The sequence below is a fragment of the Exophiala viscosa genome, assembly GCF_022695815.1.
Source record: "Exophiala viscosa unplaced genomic scaffold EDD37scaffold_4, whole genome shotgun sequence".
Classification (NCBI taxonomy): Eukaryota; Fungi; Ascomycota; class Eurotiomycetes; order Chaetothyriales; family Herpotrichiellaceae; genus Exophiala; species Exophiala viscosa.
The window spans coordinates 426,679-444,243 of NW_026944356.1; the positions used below are offsets into that span (position 1 = coordinate 426,679).

Genomic DNA, 17,565 nt, shown 5'->3' on the forward strand with positions numbered 1-17,565 from the left:
ATTGATGCGGGAGTATATTGCGATCGTGGCTTCCTCAGATTCAGATCGTACCTTCCGCCACTTCATCAGTCCTTTTGTCTGCGCTATACACCTCTCTGCTATTCTCCTTACTTCAAGCACGCTTCAGCAGTGAGGTATTGGTCCCAACGGCTATTTTCTACCCTCTCTACCTAACATTCGATGTTACCCTATCAACCTTTCTCTCTTAAACTCTACTTGTTTTCTGTCAGATGAAACCCTCAGTGCCCGGTCACTCGTTCAGATAAACCATTTTGGTATCCTCAACTCTCGCTCCCGGCCTTGGTCGATCTCGCGCTGTCAGTGGTGCGCAGATCACGGATGGAGAGAGATGTATCAACTGTCTGGCTCCAACCTCCAGCAAAATCGGCCCTCGATGCCTCACCGACGGCAGTATCCTACGATGCTGGCTATATCGTTCTCTCCTTTTTCACCTCCTTGGTGGGATGTATTACCACGATAGAATTGTTGCAGCGACGCACGTCGACGAGAGGCGTCTACAATTGGTACTGATAGCCATTGGTGTTCTCATTCGTTCTGGCTGCTGACCTCTGACTCTCCTACCAGGTTTCTTCTGTTCGCTTCCGCCATAACGATGGGTGGCATCGGCATATGGGGCATGCACTTTGTCGGAAATAGGGCCATTGTACTCGACCATGGAAATCCTCAGCGTCAAATCGCATACAGCAGCGGCCCTACTGCTGCATCCTTTTTCCTGCCAATTGCTGTTCTCCTTTTCGCCTTCTACCTGCTTGGAAACATGTCCAACAAAGCTCGTCACCGTTACATTGCGATCGCCGGAGTTCTCACTGGAGCCGCGGTATGTGGAATGCATTATATGGGACAATTGGGAATTGCCAACTACGACTGCACATATCAGGTACAACATGTCGTGGGAGCAGCAATAATAGCGGTGGCGGCCAGCCTGATAGCTCTCAGTGTTTTCTTCACGTTGCGGGACAAATGGATCGATCATTGGTGGAAAAGAGCCCTCTGTGCTGGTGTGCTTGCCGTGGCAGTATCCGGTATGCACTGGACAGCCGCTGTCGGGACAGTTTATCACTGGAACGGCATTATGGTGATCCATGGAGGCAACCGAATTCAGACTTCCGTCATCGCAGCGTCTTTGGTAAGTCAACTCCCTGGGAAAATGTACAAGTCTGACTGTCAATAGTCAATAGGCGCCTGTGTCGGACTGCTTGTTGGAACGTTCGTCAGAGGCCGAAAGATGCATTCTGCCAAACAGCGATCTCAACGCCTCGTCCTTGCCTGTGCCTATTTCAATCAAGATGGTAAGCTGATGGTGTGTAATAATGGTATACTGCCGAATACGGAGATCACCAACCATTATGTTGAGAAGGTATGTTTTACGTTGACCCGGGCACATTCGTGCGTTGACACAATACAGACCTTTGGGGAGGACGAATTGAGTAGATCACATGAGACATTCTTGTGGATCTTCCAGGCTTCACATCACTGGAACATCTTGAAAGATCTCATCCCAGCCATGAAGGCTGACCTTGAGGCCGATCCGATGACCAAGAAATACTGCGCCGCCTCTCCTCCAACAACTTTACCTGATGATGCTAGTGAGATATCCATCAACTTTGCACGCCTGTTCAAACAGTTATTCTGCATTGCCGCTCAGGCGCTTGCCAACAACATTCACGAACCGGTCGAAAATGTCGGAACCTTGTTTGAAGAACCCATGGATACTGGCGCTGCTTACCCACGGTCAAGTATTGCGACCAGGCGACTCTCATGTTTCTCCGCCTCCGCCTCTCATACTGGGGATATCGAACAGGGAAGCGACTCTCGATCAATCGCCAAAGGGAAATACCTCTTTCTCATCCGTCAAATTTCTTTCAGTGATGCTGCGAAGTTTTCCGCTCGTGGCTATCGGTTCGCTGCTGTGGACCAAGTCGCGGATACCCTGGCTAGGAGCCTACAAGTTCAACGTGGTCACCTTGTGGAGAGGATGGAACGCATGAGATTTTGTGCAGAACGAACATGCTTGCCACCTCCGGGAGTTTACTTGTCTCTCTTTATGATCCGTCCAAGCATGTACAAGAGCTTTGATGTCCTGGTACCTGAGGGTGCACAAAATCAACTACCACATGTCACTTTACAACTGTCCCCACTCTCTGCTCAGCAAAAGATGCAGCTCCAGCTTTTTGACGAACAGCCGGTCGGCGAAATCCTTGGAGCGCTCCTTAACAGATCCAGTGGTTTAGAATTGGACGACGATTTTGGCAGTCAGCTTTACAATGCCTTCGTCAGACTTGTGGAACTGGTAGGCAATTACGACACCATCATGCAAGCCAGATTCTCGGCCAAAGAATTCCGCATCTCATGTCAACATGGCGGCGGCACTAGTTCGACACCGAGCTGTACCAGCTGTACAATGTTGACAGTGCGGTTCATGACCAACATCCATGCATCGGGTCCACAGAAGGACTTTACATTTGTACCACTTTCATTCTTCAGCATGCAGCAGCTCGAACATGGCAGCCACTCCGATGAAGGAACATTCCCACGTCAGGTCCAAACTCAATTTGCCCATCTCCAGAGATACTGCATCAGGCGCAGGGGCTCGAATAATACACGAGGAACCAAACGACCAAGCGTTACGGAGGCAAGCAGGCTTAGAGCTGACTCGCCTAGGTCGGTCACCTTCAGACATCCTCTGAGAAAGTCGGTGGCTAGCAGTCGTCGAAGTGACGAGGCGACCATCATCGAACATGAGAAAATGCCGGCCGAGTTTTCCATATCGGATTTACATATGGCCAGGGTCCTGGCTCAGGAGTACAAGGATCCTCAAGATGAAGACACAGAAGCACTGCCAATCGCAGCATCGAAAGAGAGGAGAAGCTGGGTGACCGAGGTTTTTGATCTCTTTCAACTCAAATCAGAGGGTTGGTGTACAGCCCGCACTGGCGGATGGAAATGGGACATCAACGTGCAGAATTCCTTTGAAGTTGGGTCTAAGGAACGTCGACGTGATAGTAGAAACGCCTTGATTTTACCTTTTTAGACGGCCAGTCTGATGAACAGCGTTGAAGCGTCTTATCATTATTGTATTCATAAGAGGGACAGCCAGAACAGTATAGGACTCCTAGCAACTGAAGCAGCCGAACAATCCTTTCATACTCCATCTCCTTTCTGCTGCAGCCGTGCTCGGAAGTAGTCATAAATAGCCATATCATAATGGGCCATGAATGGTCGTACTCGGTACTCTATTCTGATTGGCGGAACGTTTGGGAAATCCGACTGCGGTTTTACTCCAGATCGTCTGTCGACATGCCACTTGCCTTGACTTGATCACGAGAAATACATTTCTTGTTGGATCAGAAGTAGACATTCTAGTTTTCTTTGACATGAGGATTGTGACCGCGCGCTGAAGATATGAGCATTGTGGGCATGCCAGAACGACGGACATGACAGTCACGACATGAACCACCATTCCCCAAGAGAATCTACTGTGCCACTCTACTCACTCGCTCAAGTACTTCACACAGAGTACCTGATCTGATCGCTACCCACTATCTTATATCTCTCCCATCTCATCCAGAAAGGCTGAACCTCACACGTCATATACCAGACGAGCGATTCACCGACCACCTCTTCCTCGAAGCGTATCCAGAACACACGCACCAAACGATAGCAGGCGGAACAAGAAGGGTTGGTTTACGGACAGCAGAAAGCAACAGAAAGGCGATTGCGGTTGAGGTTCCACTTCTACGTATCCAAGATGCCGTTTGCGCAGTTGGTAATCGGCCCTCCCGGCGCCGGCAAATCGACCTACTGCAACGGCATGCAGCAGTTCATGGGCGCCATCGGACGGAAATGCTCTATCGTCAATCTAGACCCGGCGAACGACAAGACCAGTTATGAAGCGGCGATCGATGTGCGAGATCTAGTCACGCTCGAAAGTATCATGCAAGATGAGGATGTGCGGCTGGGGCCCAATGGCGGCGTGCTCTATGCGCTGGAAGAACTCGAGGAGAATTTCGAGTGGCTTGAAGAGCAGCTGGAAAAATTGGGCGAGGATTATGTCCTGTTCGATTGTCCGGGGCAGGTTGAATTGTTTACGCATCATGATTCTTTGCGACGGGTGTTTACGAAACTGGGGAAACTTGGGTATCGGGTATGTTTCTCCCCCTTTCCACCTCAGTGTGGACTACGCTGCGCGTCTTTGGACAACACCGCGTTTCTGTTTGTTACGCATATGCTAACACAGGAGTAGTTGGTGGTTGTCAACCTGATCGACTCGTACGCTCTGACGCTGCCGTCTTTATACATTTCGACACTCCTCCTTTCGTTGCGGAGCATGCTGCAACTCGACATGACGCATATCAACGTCCTGACTAAGATCGATAACCTCTCCAAATACCCTCCCTTACAATTCAACCTGGATTTCTACACCGAAGTGCAGGATCTCTCGTACTTGATACCAAGTCTCGAAGCGGAGTCGCCGATGTTCGCACGTGGGAAATTCTCGGCGCTGAACGAGGCGATTGTCAACCTCGTTGAAGAGTATGGGTTGGTTGGATTCGAGACGCTCGCGGTAGAAGACAAGAAGAGTATGATGGCGCTTCTGAGGACGATTGATCGCGCGGGCGGATATGCTTTTGGTGGGGCGGAGGGGGCCAATGATTCGATCTGGCAGGTCGCTGTTAGAGAGGGCGTTGGAAAGATGGATATTCGGGATGTGCAGGAGCGGTGGATAGATAACAGAGAGGAGTGGGATGATTTGGAGCAGAAACAGTGGGAGGAGGAGCAGAAGAGGCGGGAACAGGAGTACGAGGAGGGGATGCAGATGGATGGAGATGATGCGCCGCCTCCACCACCACCGGATAGTGGTGTCAAGGTCAGACGAAAGAAAGAGAAAACGGGGCCTGAACTTACAGATGTTCCGGAGGTAGATGGTTCGTGACCATGATGGCCGCCTGGGTCAGTCACAGAGGACTTGTACACCGTCAGGCGTCACACTGGTCGTGATGGCCGCGTGGCGGCAAGATGGGTGAATATCACGATGTGTGATGGTTCAGTCAGAAATGTCGTCCATAATATCGTCTTCGTCGAGGTCTTCCATGTCGAGCACTTGCTCGCCAGCGCGCAACGAGTCGCTTGTTGCTCGACCCTTTCCTTTGTTTTCACCAACTAAGTTCTGCAGGACGCCTTGGTCATCATCAGCGTCTCTGCCTTCCCTCTTGGCGCGAACGATTTCTCGTCTCGCTCGGCGTAGCACTTCCTCTTCGCTTTTCCTGATCGTCCCGCTTAATCTGACAACTCGCACTACACATCGTACTGGCGCATCATTCCTTGACGCTCCTGGCAAAGTGTCCATGAAGGTCAGACTCGCCCATACGAGGCGGAAGTGCGCGCGAGGGACGCGCAGGATGACCGTGCTTGTGCCTGGGCTGAAGTAGACGATCCGCATGCCGGATTGGGTAACAGAAACGCCATAGTCGCCGAAAACGGATTGGATGCTGGAGCGTATGGAGGATATCAACAGTTGGGAAGTCAAGTGGTTCGGGCTAGGACGTGAGAAGAGGATGTAGGAGGGAGGTTGAGAGGAGGGTAGTGCCGTTGCTTGTGGAGGGTTTGGGTAGAGGATGTTGAAGAGGAGGTAGCGGTGTTTGATGCGGACCATGTTGGATTCGGTTGTTTATGTGATGTGCATGGTCGGGATCACCTCAGGCATGTAAACAGCAATGTAGATTTCATGACATTGCTTTCTCCTATGACTTGTGCTGGTACGGAAATCTTTTGCATCTTCAAACGCGAGGCTTACTGAAGTTTACTGGATGACGCACCAAGGCTGCGAAGGCTTGGCAGGCACCCCGGATCGCATCTTGTACATTTTCATTCCCTACCGTACCTGAGGTATTGTTGGTCAAAATCAAGACGCAGAAAGGACTACATCATGAGACTTTCAGAAGAACAACGTAAGCTGCCGTATCTTGTGACCATCAAGCCGAATTGAAGATACCCGAGCACTTATGGCCCCTGAAACGCAGACAAGCCTTGGAGATGGCGGTTTGGGTCAAAGTCAGGAGTTGCGCTCTCCGCAGGCACGAGATCGTGTCTTTTTCTGAAACAACCGAAGAGAACTGCTCGCGGTCAAGTTGGGGCTAAAGCAGGCTACAATTGCATGTCTTAATGGGCGCCCTAACTTGAAAGGCGTGGCTGAAACGACGGGGTCACACAACTAGATCTCTCCATCTCAAATGGGCCTTCCGTAAGTCGCACGCGGTGGCTTGAGAACGCGCACCCGCAAATTGCTTGTTTACGTGCTTCGTGAGGTTTCTAGGGTCCACGTTGTTTGCCTGTATAATCTTGTAGTTGGTGGTCCAGATGAAGAACGGTCAACGATGTGGTCTGTTTCTGTTTGAATACATTTGGCCTCTTAACCAGTAGGGACGTTTCCCGTTGACAGATGGCCTGTGGGCAACAATCATGGTCTGTGATTTTCAAAGAACCGCCTGACATGTACTTCAGGTACGAAAACGAGGTTTATAGCCGCCGGTACGAAGGAATGCTGATGTCGACTGCGTCTCTTCGCAGCGTCTATTCGATTTCCACGTTTCAGCATCACTCTCTTATGTCAAGAAACTTCACAACCACTTGGGTGCGTATGCACTGACCTCCTCTTTCATGTTCACATGCTCACTGATCAGGAACAGGATCGGCAACGTGGTAAGGTGGATGCGCGTTCGGAGCAATGAGAGATAGTCGCATTTTTCGCGGTCGGCAGGTGTCTAGACTTGCAGAGGAATGGCGCCAAAAAGGGCAGTTATCTTTGTGACGTTAACAAGATGGCCAGTCATGTCGAGGTTGAGGTGACATGGTCGCTTCAAGGAGGGAGAGGAAATGAAATGAGTGGTTGAGGAGTCCACATTCTTCTCAGGTACCCTTTTTTTTCCACCCGCAGACTCCACTGAGAAGCCTCCGGGTACCTGGTGCCTTGGGCCAATGCCTGTAGAGCCTGTAGAGCATCCACCCGGGCGTCCGCCCAGAAAGAATGCACACCCACCCTCCAAGTGGTTCACCCAGAGTTCTCGCGTACCACTGGTGATCTCTCCTGCGCTCACTCCATTCTCCTGCATTTCTTCCCCTTCTCGATCTTCCCGCATCCCAACATCCATTCGACCCAGGAAAAGGGAAAAAGTCTATCTCTTTGGCCTCTTTACGGCTTCAGTCACTCTTTTGACCCTTCACTGTCGACTTCTCCTTCACACTCTCTCACACTCTCTCTAACAACCACATTCCTTACTCGACGGTCGATTCGTCGCAGTATCCTATCATTTCACTCCTTCGCCAGTGTTTGTCCTGCTTGTCATCTTTCCTTCACGACAACAACGGCACATTCACTTTATCCTTCCAATCGATCCTTCCTTTGTACAGAGACTGAGTCCTGTATCTTCAACAAACCTAGAACCAAACCATTCCTTACCGTTTGCACAAACACAAACACCTTCAATTCGACTTAAGATTATCGCAACCTAACCTTTCGCACATCGCACCCGTCACCCGGAACTCACATAACGCACAAGCCAATTTAAGGCCAATACAAACCTACGATCAGCAACATCGTCATGTCTTCGACTACGATGTCTCTTGCTCGCGCATTCACTCGACGAGGCAAGCGAAGCGTCGACAACACACTGCAAACTCCCCAGCGTGGTACAAGTGTCAGATATGCACAGGGAACAATCAATCGCAATTTGATCTCGCTCCCAACCGAGTTGATCTCCACTACCAATGTTCAAGCATTGACTGCACCAGACATCCGAAGCGTCTCAGGTTCTTCGTCGGCCTCGATCATCTCTAGTGGTAACGAGTCTGATTTCTCCACCATCGATCGAAGCTTCCTCAACAACTCTGGTAGCGACGCTTCGTCCATTGACAGTAGTGGTCCGGCAACCCCCATCACACCTGCCGACAATGGCAACGCCTTCTTCAACGCGAAGGAGCCCATTTCAGCGGTGCCCGCCCTTGCTTCTCCTGCATTCGAGACACCGGCCATTCCTCAACGTGCTCCATCTCACTCCAAGAAGGCTCACGTCGAATTGTCACGAAAGCGATCGATTCAACGGATGTCACCTCCACCAACAACACTCAACAAGCCCGTCGTTCGACGCAGTGCCGATATCTTTGGTGGCTCTGCTGACCCCAACCATCCCTTCGGGAGAGAGCTGGCTCAGGTCAATGAGGTGGCAGAAGAATTCGGCGCAACGGCGAGACTGCTGGAAGAAGAAGAGCAGGAGATCCTGAGCAAGGGCTATCGCAAGTTTGGCGTGGAAGAATATCTGGACGAGATTGCCGGCTTGTACGGTGGTATCTTTGAGGATCAACTCGGATCGATTGCAAAGCCGTGGATCTGAACAAGATTCAAACAGAGTACGACACCAGATTCACGACTTTATGATCACGGGGATTCCACGCGCAAAATTGCTTCTTGAAATGGCTGGCTGGTGCTTGGTGGCGTTCCACACGATGTGATACTCGCACACTCGAAAGGTGCTTCTTTTCATACATTCCTTGACGAAACCTATCTTCGAAAACAATGCTTCCTTCATCTGGGGCTTTTCAGCAACACTCGGCATGTCAACACAAAGCTGGAGTCAAAAGGCTTAGCAGGTCTGGGACTTGCTGGGTCCGTCTTTGGCCCGGGAGGTCAATTACTAAGTTAAACATAACCTGGAATGGTAATCTTGATCATTCTCGGAAAGAACATGTCGAGTCGGATCGAGCTGGGGGACCATCATTGGAGAAATTGTGAGAGATGAGATGGAGATAGGCAATGCATGTCTTGTTCAATAGCACATCACACATCAATAACACAACATGATAGAGCTGCTTCTAGACCTCCTCCAGGCTTCCCCCGAAACTGTCCAAGTGAATCATGACACTCCCTTGAGAGATCTTTGAACTTCATTCAAACGCCGCATCTTCCTCATGTTATCATCCAGAAACCCAGCGGGCATGGACCTGCCAGCGACCCATACCCCACACGCATTGTGCCCTTTCCAAATCCTTCGCTCCCGTGGGTTTTCCAGCAGCGTTTTGACAACGTGCCGTGCCCACACCTCCGCTGGCATCGCATCTTTCCCGACGGTGCTACCCGTCATCGCGCTCTCGACAGCATGTTCTGCTTTGGCGTATATCGATTGCGCTGGCAATCGGGCTCGTGCTGGTGCTGCAACTTGCGCTTGCTCTTGCTCTCGGCCTGTTGTGGTGGTGGTGGTGGGTGCTGTGTTGGCTTGGCCACGGTGAGAGAGGGGGGTATATATACAACGCTTCTTCCCATATCTCTCAAAGACCCTCATAAGCTTCAAAGGTCGACTGTTCTGCCAAAGAAGCGTGCGCAAGCAGTCAACCGTTGTGCTGAGCCCGGTCGAGGTTGCTTGCAGCCGCTGTCCTGGAAAGCATCTCGATGTTTGTTCCGTCCGTACGTCTTCTCGCACTGGTAGCCTGATCTGTCCGTTCTGCATGGGAAGATGACCGGCCACCTAGTGGAACAGCTTACCTTGTGGCCGACCGTCATAAGAGCAGTGACCAGCGGCGGGGACAGTTTTCTTCACTGCTAGAATGTACGGCATATTAGAATCGTCTGGCTCGAAAGCGGTTGGCTTCTCTAAGAATAACCCCCATTTTGGGTATAGCGTCCGCCACTCTGGCCGCTGTGCTGTTCATGTGGTTGTGGGGAGAGCAGTAGTAGGCTATCTGTCCTGAGGAGACTCTCCTGGCTCGGACTGGGGATCTGGCTGAATCGTCATAGGCTGGTTCGTCCATAGTCGCCAGTGGCCCATCCCTTCAAAGTGACTGACTCATTACTCTGATTTACGGAAGGACCTCGTAGAAAGTATCCATCATTTTGTATCTCACGAGCTGCGTTGACACATTCCCCTGTTGCGACACTGTAGATTGCAATTGATTGAGGAACCCATGGCTCCAGCAGAGTTCAAAGGCCTCCTCAGGCCACAGAAGTCTCAACAGACGGGGCAATTTGCTCTCTTCAGTGTACGCAAGCATTGACATGAGTGCCTAAGGAGACTCGGACGCTGATTGACCTGCATAGTTCTTCGTCAAGGACCTGTTCACCCTCCAGACACTCATCCTCTTTGGCTCCGTTGTGCAGATTCTTCTCATCTCGGTCCTGCCTTTCCGCGTGGCGGTATTGCCTGCCGCGGTACTCACATTTTACGCCATCGCGTCAACCGCTCTAGGCACCGCTCTCAGTCCCAAAGATGCATACATGAGAGATGTGATGGTTGGGCGAACAAGTGCACAATATCCCTCCCGAGCCACTGCCCGCTTCGGCAACCAGCCCGCGGAGTGCCCGATCGTGGTCTTCCACTTTGGCGTCCGTTTCAGTCATCCATTGGGGCTGTTCTCACCAGGCGCGAGACAAACGTTGGACCACTTCAACGCCTGCAATGACCTGGTCTTTCAGCAGACAGATGAATATGGCATGCTGGGAGCCTCGCCGTGGCGTGCCGCTGAGCGAGGATCCGGCAATACGTTGATGATGGTGTACTATTTCCGTGATGTGGAAGGGTTGAACAAGTTTGCTCATGATGACATACACCGCAAGGCGTGGGATTTTCTCTCCAAGGGCGGATACAAACATATCGGCTTCTTTCATGAAATGTTTTGTGTCCCGGCCAAGGCGTACGAGTCCATCTATGGTAATATGCATCCTCTTCTGATGGGTCTGACCAGCGTCAAATGCACAAATGAGGATGGCGAAGAGGTATGGATCCAGCCTGTCGTAGATGCTGATATTGGTCCCCTGAGGAGCCAGTTTGGTAGGATGGGAACAGCTGTCGAGAAACATACGTGAAGCCCGGAGACATTGACGCCGCTATGGAGGATTCTGGTTTCTGTTCAGGGTTCCTGGCTGGCCCCATTCGTCGTTGAGATCTTGGACATGCCGTAATCCTCTCTGTGCTAGCCTGTTGTAGATCTCGAGAAAGCGGTCGAAGAGAGGGTCCTGTCATTTAAGATTGCATAGCATCATTCTGACTGCAAACAACGATTTTTGCGCTCCATAAAGACCCATGTCATCGCCAGTAGTGTATTCGAGAGCCGAGAGTATCTGACTTGCGTTGATCGCCTCAACCTCTGGTGTATACTTGTCGGGAACAGCCGTGACGATGGAGGCCGAAGGCTAGCTCGGCGCCGCTGTAAGGTGGTGTCTAATCTTTATTTCGCGCATCATGCTTGAAGCATCCAACATCATGACCTTGATATTGGCAGTGTGCAACGCGGTTTCGAGGTTCCAAAAGCCTTACTCATCATGCCACCCAGCAGAAGGCCGAAATTGCTGCATTTGCTGCAACAGAGTCTCAAGGTCTGAACTGCACTGGTCGATCTCGGCAACGAGATCTTCATTCCGTTCGACGTTTATCTCAGCTGAAGACACAATGGTGTCGTCTTGCTCAGATAATACTGACATTTCCAGACCTAGGTCGCAGAATCGGTGTTCAATGTCGAGTAGTGATTGAGGCGGGGCTTGAAGTTGTCACTCCCTCGCAGCCAAGGGAGAGGACTTCGAGTACTGAGCAGAAGTTATAAGCTGTCGTTTCAGATCAGATATCGATGTCGCATGCAGACACGTTCACGTGCTCACATTGGATCCTCGAATGTCAATAAGCAGAGCCATAGATGTCTTGTCTTCGAAGTTGGCCGATCCTCTTTTCATGAGCAGCTCGACAAGGCCACGTTGATGGCTGGCCCAAGCACTTACCGAGGCGGCCGTTGAATCAAAGATCTTTGATAGGTTGGTAAGGTGACAGCCGACAATCAACAAAGACGCCTTGCTTCATATATCATGAGACAGCGGATTGCTGCTAGAAGTTGATTGTCACAATTCTCAAATTGTTGGTTCAGTTTCTCGGTCAACGCCTGTAGAGCCCGACCATAGTACATATGCCCGGTATACTGCATTGATGGGTCCCCAGTGGCCGCTGCACATCTGTTGGCGGCCAGGGCATTGCGGGCAACCTCAAGTAGTAGGGACGGTTGCGCATAGCCGTACGCTTCCCTTAGCCAGACGAGTGTCGCTCCCGTCCTGTTTTCCGGGGCTGTCGGCTGGTAGATTGTCATGAAATCATCGAGTTGGGATCGTGCTGCGGCAATGCCCAAGTCTCGTGCGATTGAAACAGCTGTCGCCGAAGCGCTGCTACTTGAAGGTAACATTCCCGCAGGATGGGTGTCGCGTTCTGTAGGGATGACATGGCCGGGTAAAATGGCCTCTTCAAGTCTCTGGCGCCTCTGTAGTCCTTCTGGTGTTCTGTTCATGAAGACGGCATAGCTTTGATAGCCTTGACAGAGTTGGCCATCCGCTTCACATCGTTGACATGTTGGTCTACGCTTGTCGCACTAGTACGTGATAAGCATACTGTAGCTTCGTTTGATGCTACTTTGTGGAATCAAGGACCATCTTACCCCTACCCTTCTTCTTCTGCAAGTGTGGCACCCGCCCGAACGGGCAACTCCTACCATGTTATTTGAATTTGACAGCAGGGTAGAATGTGCAGCAAAGAAACACCAGCACGTGCATGGAGAATCTAGAGCTGGGGTACCAATATGAGCATTGGACCATGCAAAAGTACCGTCAGTGCTTGGGGTGTTTTGCCACAACCAGCTTCTCTGCATGAGGTAGGAATTTGATGCGCATTAAGTTCTTCCGAGGTTTCTTGGGCGCCGGAACACGTGGCGATGCGAGGGTGTTGGTGGCCTGGTATCTCTGAAATCCCTTCTGACCGGTACTCAGGAGCCTGTACCTGGCCGTATGCTTTGGAAGTCCCCAACGGCGTTGTTGACGTTAAGATTAGCACCTCAGCGCTCAAGGGAAAATGTTCCTGTATCTCTGCTTGTGCTTCAATACCGTTTTCCGTCTTCTTTCCCGCTGCAACCGAGTGAAAATCAGATACCTGGCCACCTTGTGAACAGGGTTCAATTCGAGGAGGGTCAGCATTCCGATTTCAAGTTTTATTGATTCAGCCGCGACTGTCCACCCCACATGGGTACCTTCCAGGCAGCATGTGGCCTGAAGAGATGGACGGAGATACCGTCAGTCATGAAGAGGAACTCGATCGTGGCTGGCATGTGGCGGGTGCGAGTGCTGAGCTTGTGTGCCAGCGCAATCAATGTCCTTGTCGTACAAAGGAGAATGAAGTATCACACAAAGAGTAGAAGTCACATCGCGTAGAGCAACCGAGTTGGTGCAATGTGCCGGAGGACAGTCTGAATGGACAATGTCAGCTCAACAAGGGTGGTACAGGCATGCCTAAAGGTGGCACCCACAGGCCACTCAAGTTTACGTGCATTGACGAGAACTCGGCAACCTCCGTGAGTGGCTATGGGCGTCAGGGCGTCGTCATTTAGCGCCCAGGAAAATCAGGGTCCCCCTTCGGAGCTATTCATGCTACTAATGTCAAAGCGGAAAATCAGTGGAGATTCGACAGAAATTGGGCGCAATCGTCGGTCTTTGATGTCTGTCTTTTGGCTTCAAACTCGGTTCTGCCCTGACCAATTTTGAAGGAGGTTCCTGGTTAGAAACTCAGATGCCAGCTGAGGTGAATATGAGTGCGAGCGATGCACTGCAGATGCACTTGCCCGACATCCACTGACTCGACTCCTCGATAGACAAATACCTACTTCGTTCTCTCATTCCAATCCCAAATGCTTTTGTTTACGTCCTCTCTACCTCAGTCGTCTTCGCGTTCATACTAGTATCGCTATCCTACCCTCAGGCGCAGTCTAACAAGATGGAGGCCTTGCACACCATTCTTCACATTCGCGCGCAGGCTCCTGATACAAACGCCAACGACGATCAAAACGTGGGCTCCAGCCGCTCAACCTCGCCATCTCTCTCCGGTCTCATCTCTACCCTCGTTCCGACTTTGATCATCGCATGCGCATACTTTGCCCTCTTCGTCGTCCTACGCGCCAGATTCCCTAGACAATATGCTCCTCGGACATACTTGGGCGCTTTGCGGCCGCAAGAACGTACACCTGCACCGCCTAACACCTTGTTTGGATGGATTCCGTTTATGAGAAAGGTGAGTGCCCAAATAACGCTGTCGACGTTCACTATGGAATCTAATGAGCAAAAACCCTCAGCTCCCGGATGAGTACGTCCTTCAACACAACTCCCTTGATGGCTACTTCCTGCTCCGTTACCTCAAAATGTCCATCATCATCTGTTTCGTTGGTTGCTGTATTACCTGGCCTATCTTGTTTCCTGTCAACGCAACAGGCGGTGGTGGTCAGAGTCAACTCAACCTTCTGAGCTTCAGCAACGTAACGAACAAGAATCGATATTATGCCCATGTCTTTGTCGCCTGGATCTTCATAGGCTTCATCTTCTTCCTGGTTACACGGGAGATGATTTACTACATAAATCTGCGGCAAGCTTATCTGTTGTCCCCATTGTACGCATCGCGAATCTCGTCCAGAACGGTTCTCTTCCAGTCAGTACCCATCGAATACGCAAATGAAGCAAAAGTTCGCCGAATGTTCGGTGACGAACTCAAGAGCGTGTGGGTTGTCTCGGACGCCAAACACCTGGAAGACATGGTGAAAGACCGTTACAAGGCTTGCATCAAACTTGAGACAGCCGAAACCAAACTCATCAAGCTTGCCAATAATGCCCGCCTCAAGTCCATCAAAGGTCAACCTGGGGATGCCCAGCCAACGCCGGTTGCTGCTGACGAAGAGAACGGCAACGAGTCAGGCGCAGCGGCCTCTCGCTGGGTTAGACCAAAAGACCGTCCCACGCATCGCTTGAAACCATTGATTGGTAAGAAGGTCGATACCATCGATTGGTGCCGAGAGAAAATTGCGAGACTGAACCCACTTATCGAGACCGAACAAGAAAAGTACCGATCAAGCGAGTTGAAACCCAGAAATGCGGTCTTTGTGGAATTCTGGAATCAGACCCAAGCTCAGAGCGCCTTTCAGATGGTGGCCCATCATCAACCGTTGCATATGTCTCCCCGTGTCGTGGGTCTGAGTCCTGAAGAGGTGGTTTGGTCAAACCTGGGCATTACCTGGAAGACTCGAACAATCCGCAATGTCGTCTCGCTCGCGTTTGTTACAGTTCTCATCATCTTCTGGTTAGTACTGCATGGCAAAGACGAGTGTCTTGTCAGGAACTGACTTTCGACCAGGTCTATCCCAGTCGCCGTCGTCGGTTCCATTTCACAAATATCATATTTGACCGAGGTTGCTCCATTCTTGAAGTTCATCAACAAGTGTCCCAGTGTGATCCTAGGAGTCATCACCAATCTCTTGCCGACCATCATGCTCTCGATCCTGATGTCTCTTGTGCCCACCGTAAGTTCTTGACCATGTCTAAAATTCCTCGACACCTGCTAACATCCTTGTTCGCAGATCATGAGGTTCATGGGAAAGGTGGCGGGATTGCCAACCCTCTCTCTGATTGAACTCCGTTGTCATGAATCATTCTTCTGGTTCCAGATTATACAAGTTTTCTTGGTCACAACCATGACCTCTGCAGCAAGTGCTGCGGTCCCTCAGATTATCAAGAATCCGGGCTCCATCACCACGCTTTTGGCTAAGAACCTGCCGCTGTCATCAAACTTCTACATCTCCTACTTCATCTTGCAAGGCTTGGTATTTTCTTCAGGCCAACTGTTGCAAATTGTTGGCCTGATTTTGTTCAACCTTCTCTCAAAGTTCCTCGACAAGACTCCCAGGAAAATGTATGCTCGGTGGTCGAGCCTGTCCTCCGTAGGATGGGGCTCCGTCTTTCCTGTCCTTGAGTATGTGTCTTCGACGCTTCTTAACGCGTTTTGCTAACGTTGATGCAGAATGATGACAGTCATCTCCATCACTTATGCGCCTATTGCTCCTCTGATGATGGGGTTTGCGACGCTCGGCCTTGGACTTTTCTACTTCGCTTACCGATATAACCTGCTGTTTGTCGACAGTTCCGTGATCGATACGAAAGGTCTTGTTTATTCGAAGGCGTTGCAACATACCCTGGCCGGCTGTTACCTTGCAGTCGTTTGCCTTATTGGCCTGCTGGCCATCAGAGCGGCGGCAGGTCCATTGGTCCTCATGGTGATCTTTCTGATTGTAATGATCCTTTATCACATCTCTCTGACATCAGCTGTGGAGCCACTCTTACATTTTCTTCCTCGGTCGCTCGAGTCCGAAGAGGCTGCACTTCTTCAGTCAGAATCTCCAGGTGCCTCATCGTCCAAAGCGCATGGCAAGGACAATCTGTTCGAAAAGAATGGAGTGGAAGAATTGACAAATACCAAGCGCGCCATGCAACCGGGCGGTAACAAGCATGTCTCGATGTTCAAGAAGTTCCTTAGGCCTGACGTCTATGCCAGCTATGCGGTGCTGCGGAAACTCGTTCCACAGGATTATGCGGAGATCAGATACTCGCCTGAAGTTGAGAGGGACGCCTATCAAGATCCGGCCGTCAACGCCATCGCGCCTTTGTTGTGGGTGCCTCATGATGAGATGAGAGTGTCGCGGCAGGAATGTTTGCATACCAACAAAGTGACGCCCATGACTGATGAGGGAGCGTCGTTTAATGAAAAGGGCAAAATTGTCTGGGATGAGGAGGAGTCTGGCGGACGTCCACCGATCTTTGAGGAAAAGATTTACTATTGAAGCTGCAGTGTCTGAGAGGCGAGGCCCGGCGAAAAGATTCAAGTCAAGTCATGCTTGAAGGTTGTTCCCGACGGACTCCAGTCTAGAATGCAGGGCTGCAGAGGTCTGATCAGGGTTGGCAGTTGTTTTGTGTATGAATGATACCCCATAAGCTATACGTTATTAGTTACTATTGATACTGTTTGGAGCATGAGGAAGTGAATATTGTTGCCGTTTGACCATGCCTGACGCTGGTCTAGTGCCTGGTTGCCACTCACAGCAGCTCCCTTTACGGTAGATTGAAAGTTGCAAACCCTTCAACAGCGTCGACTTCGTGTAGGTAATCTATTGTCGTCTCAGATGCACTGATAGGCGGCACTTTGATAAGTCTACATTTACGGGAGGGGCAACGGAGCGGAACGGAGCGGAACGAAGCGTGGTGGCGCACAGTGGCGGTTTGACAGATTTTGAGCAGTTCAAGTTGTTGCCTGTCTGCATTCATTCTTCCTTCTCTTGTCGGCAATGCGAACTCTTGCTATGAAGATACATAACAGAAGACTTACTACTGTTTCACACTCGGCTTTGTGCTATTACACCAAGCGGTTTTAGCACTTTTCCGCGATGCACAAGTACGCTCCACTACACCCTTCCAGTGCGCCCATATCACAGCTCTAGCATGGATCCGAGGTAGTTGATAACACGATCAGGCTCCCCTGTTCCACTTGCAAGAACCTCTCTCAGTGGCTGCGTGGGCCAGGATGACGAGGGTAGAGCACCCTCCAATGAGTATTGCCGTTCTTCTACGAAGCGAAGCTGCCTTATCAAGATGACCCAATGCGTGCCCTGCACATGTGGCTGAGTCACGCTTGGGCGACGCAACTGCCGCGTCCGCAGCTATGT

The 17,565-nt window shown here is 50.9% G+C and overlaps 8 protein-coding genes across 8 annotated transcripts; 5 read left to right on the top strand and 3 right to left on the bottom strand.

The window, feature by feature from the left end:
* The first annotated feature begins 257 nt into the window (after window positions 1–257).
* On the top strand, window positions 258–3,165 carry EDD37DRAFT_358336 (uncharacterized protein). Its single transcript, XM_062811849.1, has 4 exons — window positions 258–524; window positions 586–1,147; window positions 1,193–1,378; window positions 1,427–3,165. Exons 1-4 carry the CDS (start codon window positions 340–342, stop codon window positions 3,050–3,052), a joined length of 2,559 nt encoding a protein of 852 aa, XP_062670645.1. The 5' UTR covers window positions 258–339; the 3' UTR covers window positions 3,053–3,165.
* A 460-nt stretch (window positions 3,166–3,625) lies between these two features.
* Window positions 3,626–5,010, top strand: EDD37DRAFT_361434 (ATP binding protein). The gene is made up of 2 exons (XM_062811857.1): window positions 3,626–4,165; window positions 4,265–5,010. Exons 1-2 carry the CDS (start codon window positions 3,770–3,772, stop codon window positions 4,952–4,954), a joined length of 1,086 nt encoding a protein of 361 aa, XP_062670646.1. The 5' UTR covers window positions 3,626–3,769; the 3' UTR covers window positions 4,955–5,010.
* Window positions 5,011–5,065: 55 nt separating this feature from the next.
* Window positions 5,066–5,674, bottom strand: EDD37DRAFT_649102 (Rpp14 family; the record flags this gene model as incomplete). Its single annotated transcript, XM_062818102.1, has 1 exon — window positions 5,066–5,674. One exon carries the CDS (start codon window positions 5,672–5,674, stop codon window positions 5,066–5,068), a length of 609 nt encoding a protein of 202 aa, XP_062670647.1.
* Window positions 5,675–7,394: 1,720 nt separating this feature from the next.
* Window positions 7,395–8,499, top strand: EDD37DRAFT_358354 (uncharacterized protein). The gene has a single exon (XM_062811850.1). It carries the CDS (start codon window positions 7,620–7,622, stop codon window positions 8,406–8,408), a length of 789 nt encoding a protein of 262 aa, XP_062670648.1. The 5' UTR covers window positions 7,395–7,619; the 3' UTR covers window positions 8,409–8,499.
* A 113-nt stretch (window positions 8,500–8,612) lies between these two features.
* On the bottom strand, window positions 8,613–9,692 carry EDD37DRAFT_360385 (uncharacterized protein). Its single transcript, XM_062811854.1, has one exon. The coding sequence runs from the start codon at window positions 9,516–9,518 to the stop codon at window positions 8,928–8,930; it is 591 nt and encodes a 196-aa protein (XP_062670649.1). The 5' UTR covers window positions 9,519–9,692; the 3' UTR covers window positions 8,613–8,927.
* Window positions 9,693–9,745: 53 nt separating this feature from the next.
* On the top strand, window positions 9,746–11,058 carry EDD37DRAFT_358357 (uncharacterized protein). Its single transcript, XM_062811851.1, has 2 exons — window positions 9,746–10,047; window positions 10,106–11,058. Exons 1-2 carry the CDS (start codon window positions 9,973–9,975, stop codon window positions 10,868–10,870), a joined length of 840 nt encoding a protein of 279 aa, XP_062670650.1. The 5' UTR covers window positions 9,746–9,972; the 3' UTR covers window positions 10,871–11,058.
* Window positions 11,059–11,682: 624 nt separating this feature from the next.
* EDD37DRAFT_361486 (uncharacterized protein) lies at window positions 11,683–12,870 on the bottom strand. The gene is made up of 3 exons (XM_062811858.1): window positions 12,478–12,870; window positions 11,777–12,411; window positions 11,683–11,721 (listed from the first exon to the last, which is right to left on the bottom strand). Exons 1-2 carry the CDS (start codon window positions 12,685–12,687, stop codon window positions 11,833–11,835), a joined length of 789 nt encoding a protein of 262 aa, XP_062670651.1. The 5' UTR covers window positions 12,688–12,870; the 3' UTR covers window positions 11,683–11,721; window positions 11,777–11,832.
* Window positions 12,871–13,539: 669 nt separating this feature from the next.
* Window positions 13,540–17,010, top strand: EDD37DRAFT_627913 (uncharacterized protein). The gene is made up of 5 exons (XM_062816407.1): window positions 13,540–14,096; window positions 14,158–15,152; window positions 15,207–15,372; window positions 15,430–15,821; window positions 15,870–17,010. Exons 1-5 carry the CDS (start codon window positions 13,803–13,805, stop codon window positions 16,684–16,686), a joined length of 2,664 nt encoding a protein of 887 aa, XP_062670652.1. The 5' UTR covers window positions 13,540–13,802; the 3' UTR covers window positions 16,687–17,010.
* Window positions 17,011–17,565: the final 555 nt, after the last annotated feature.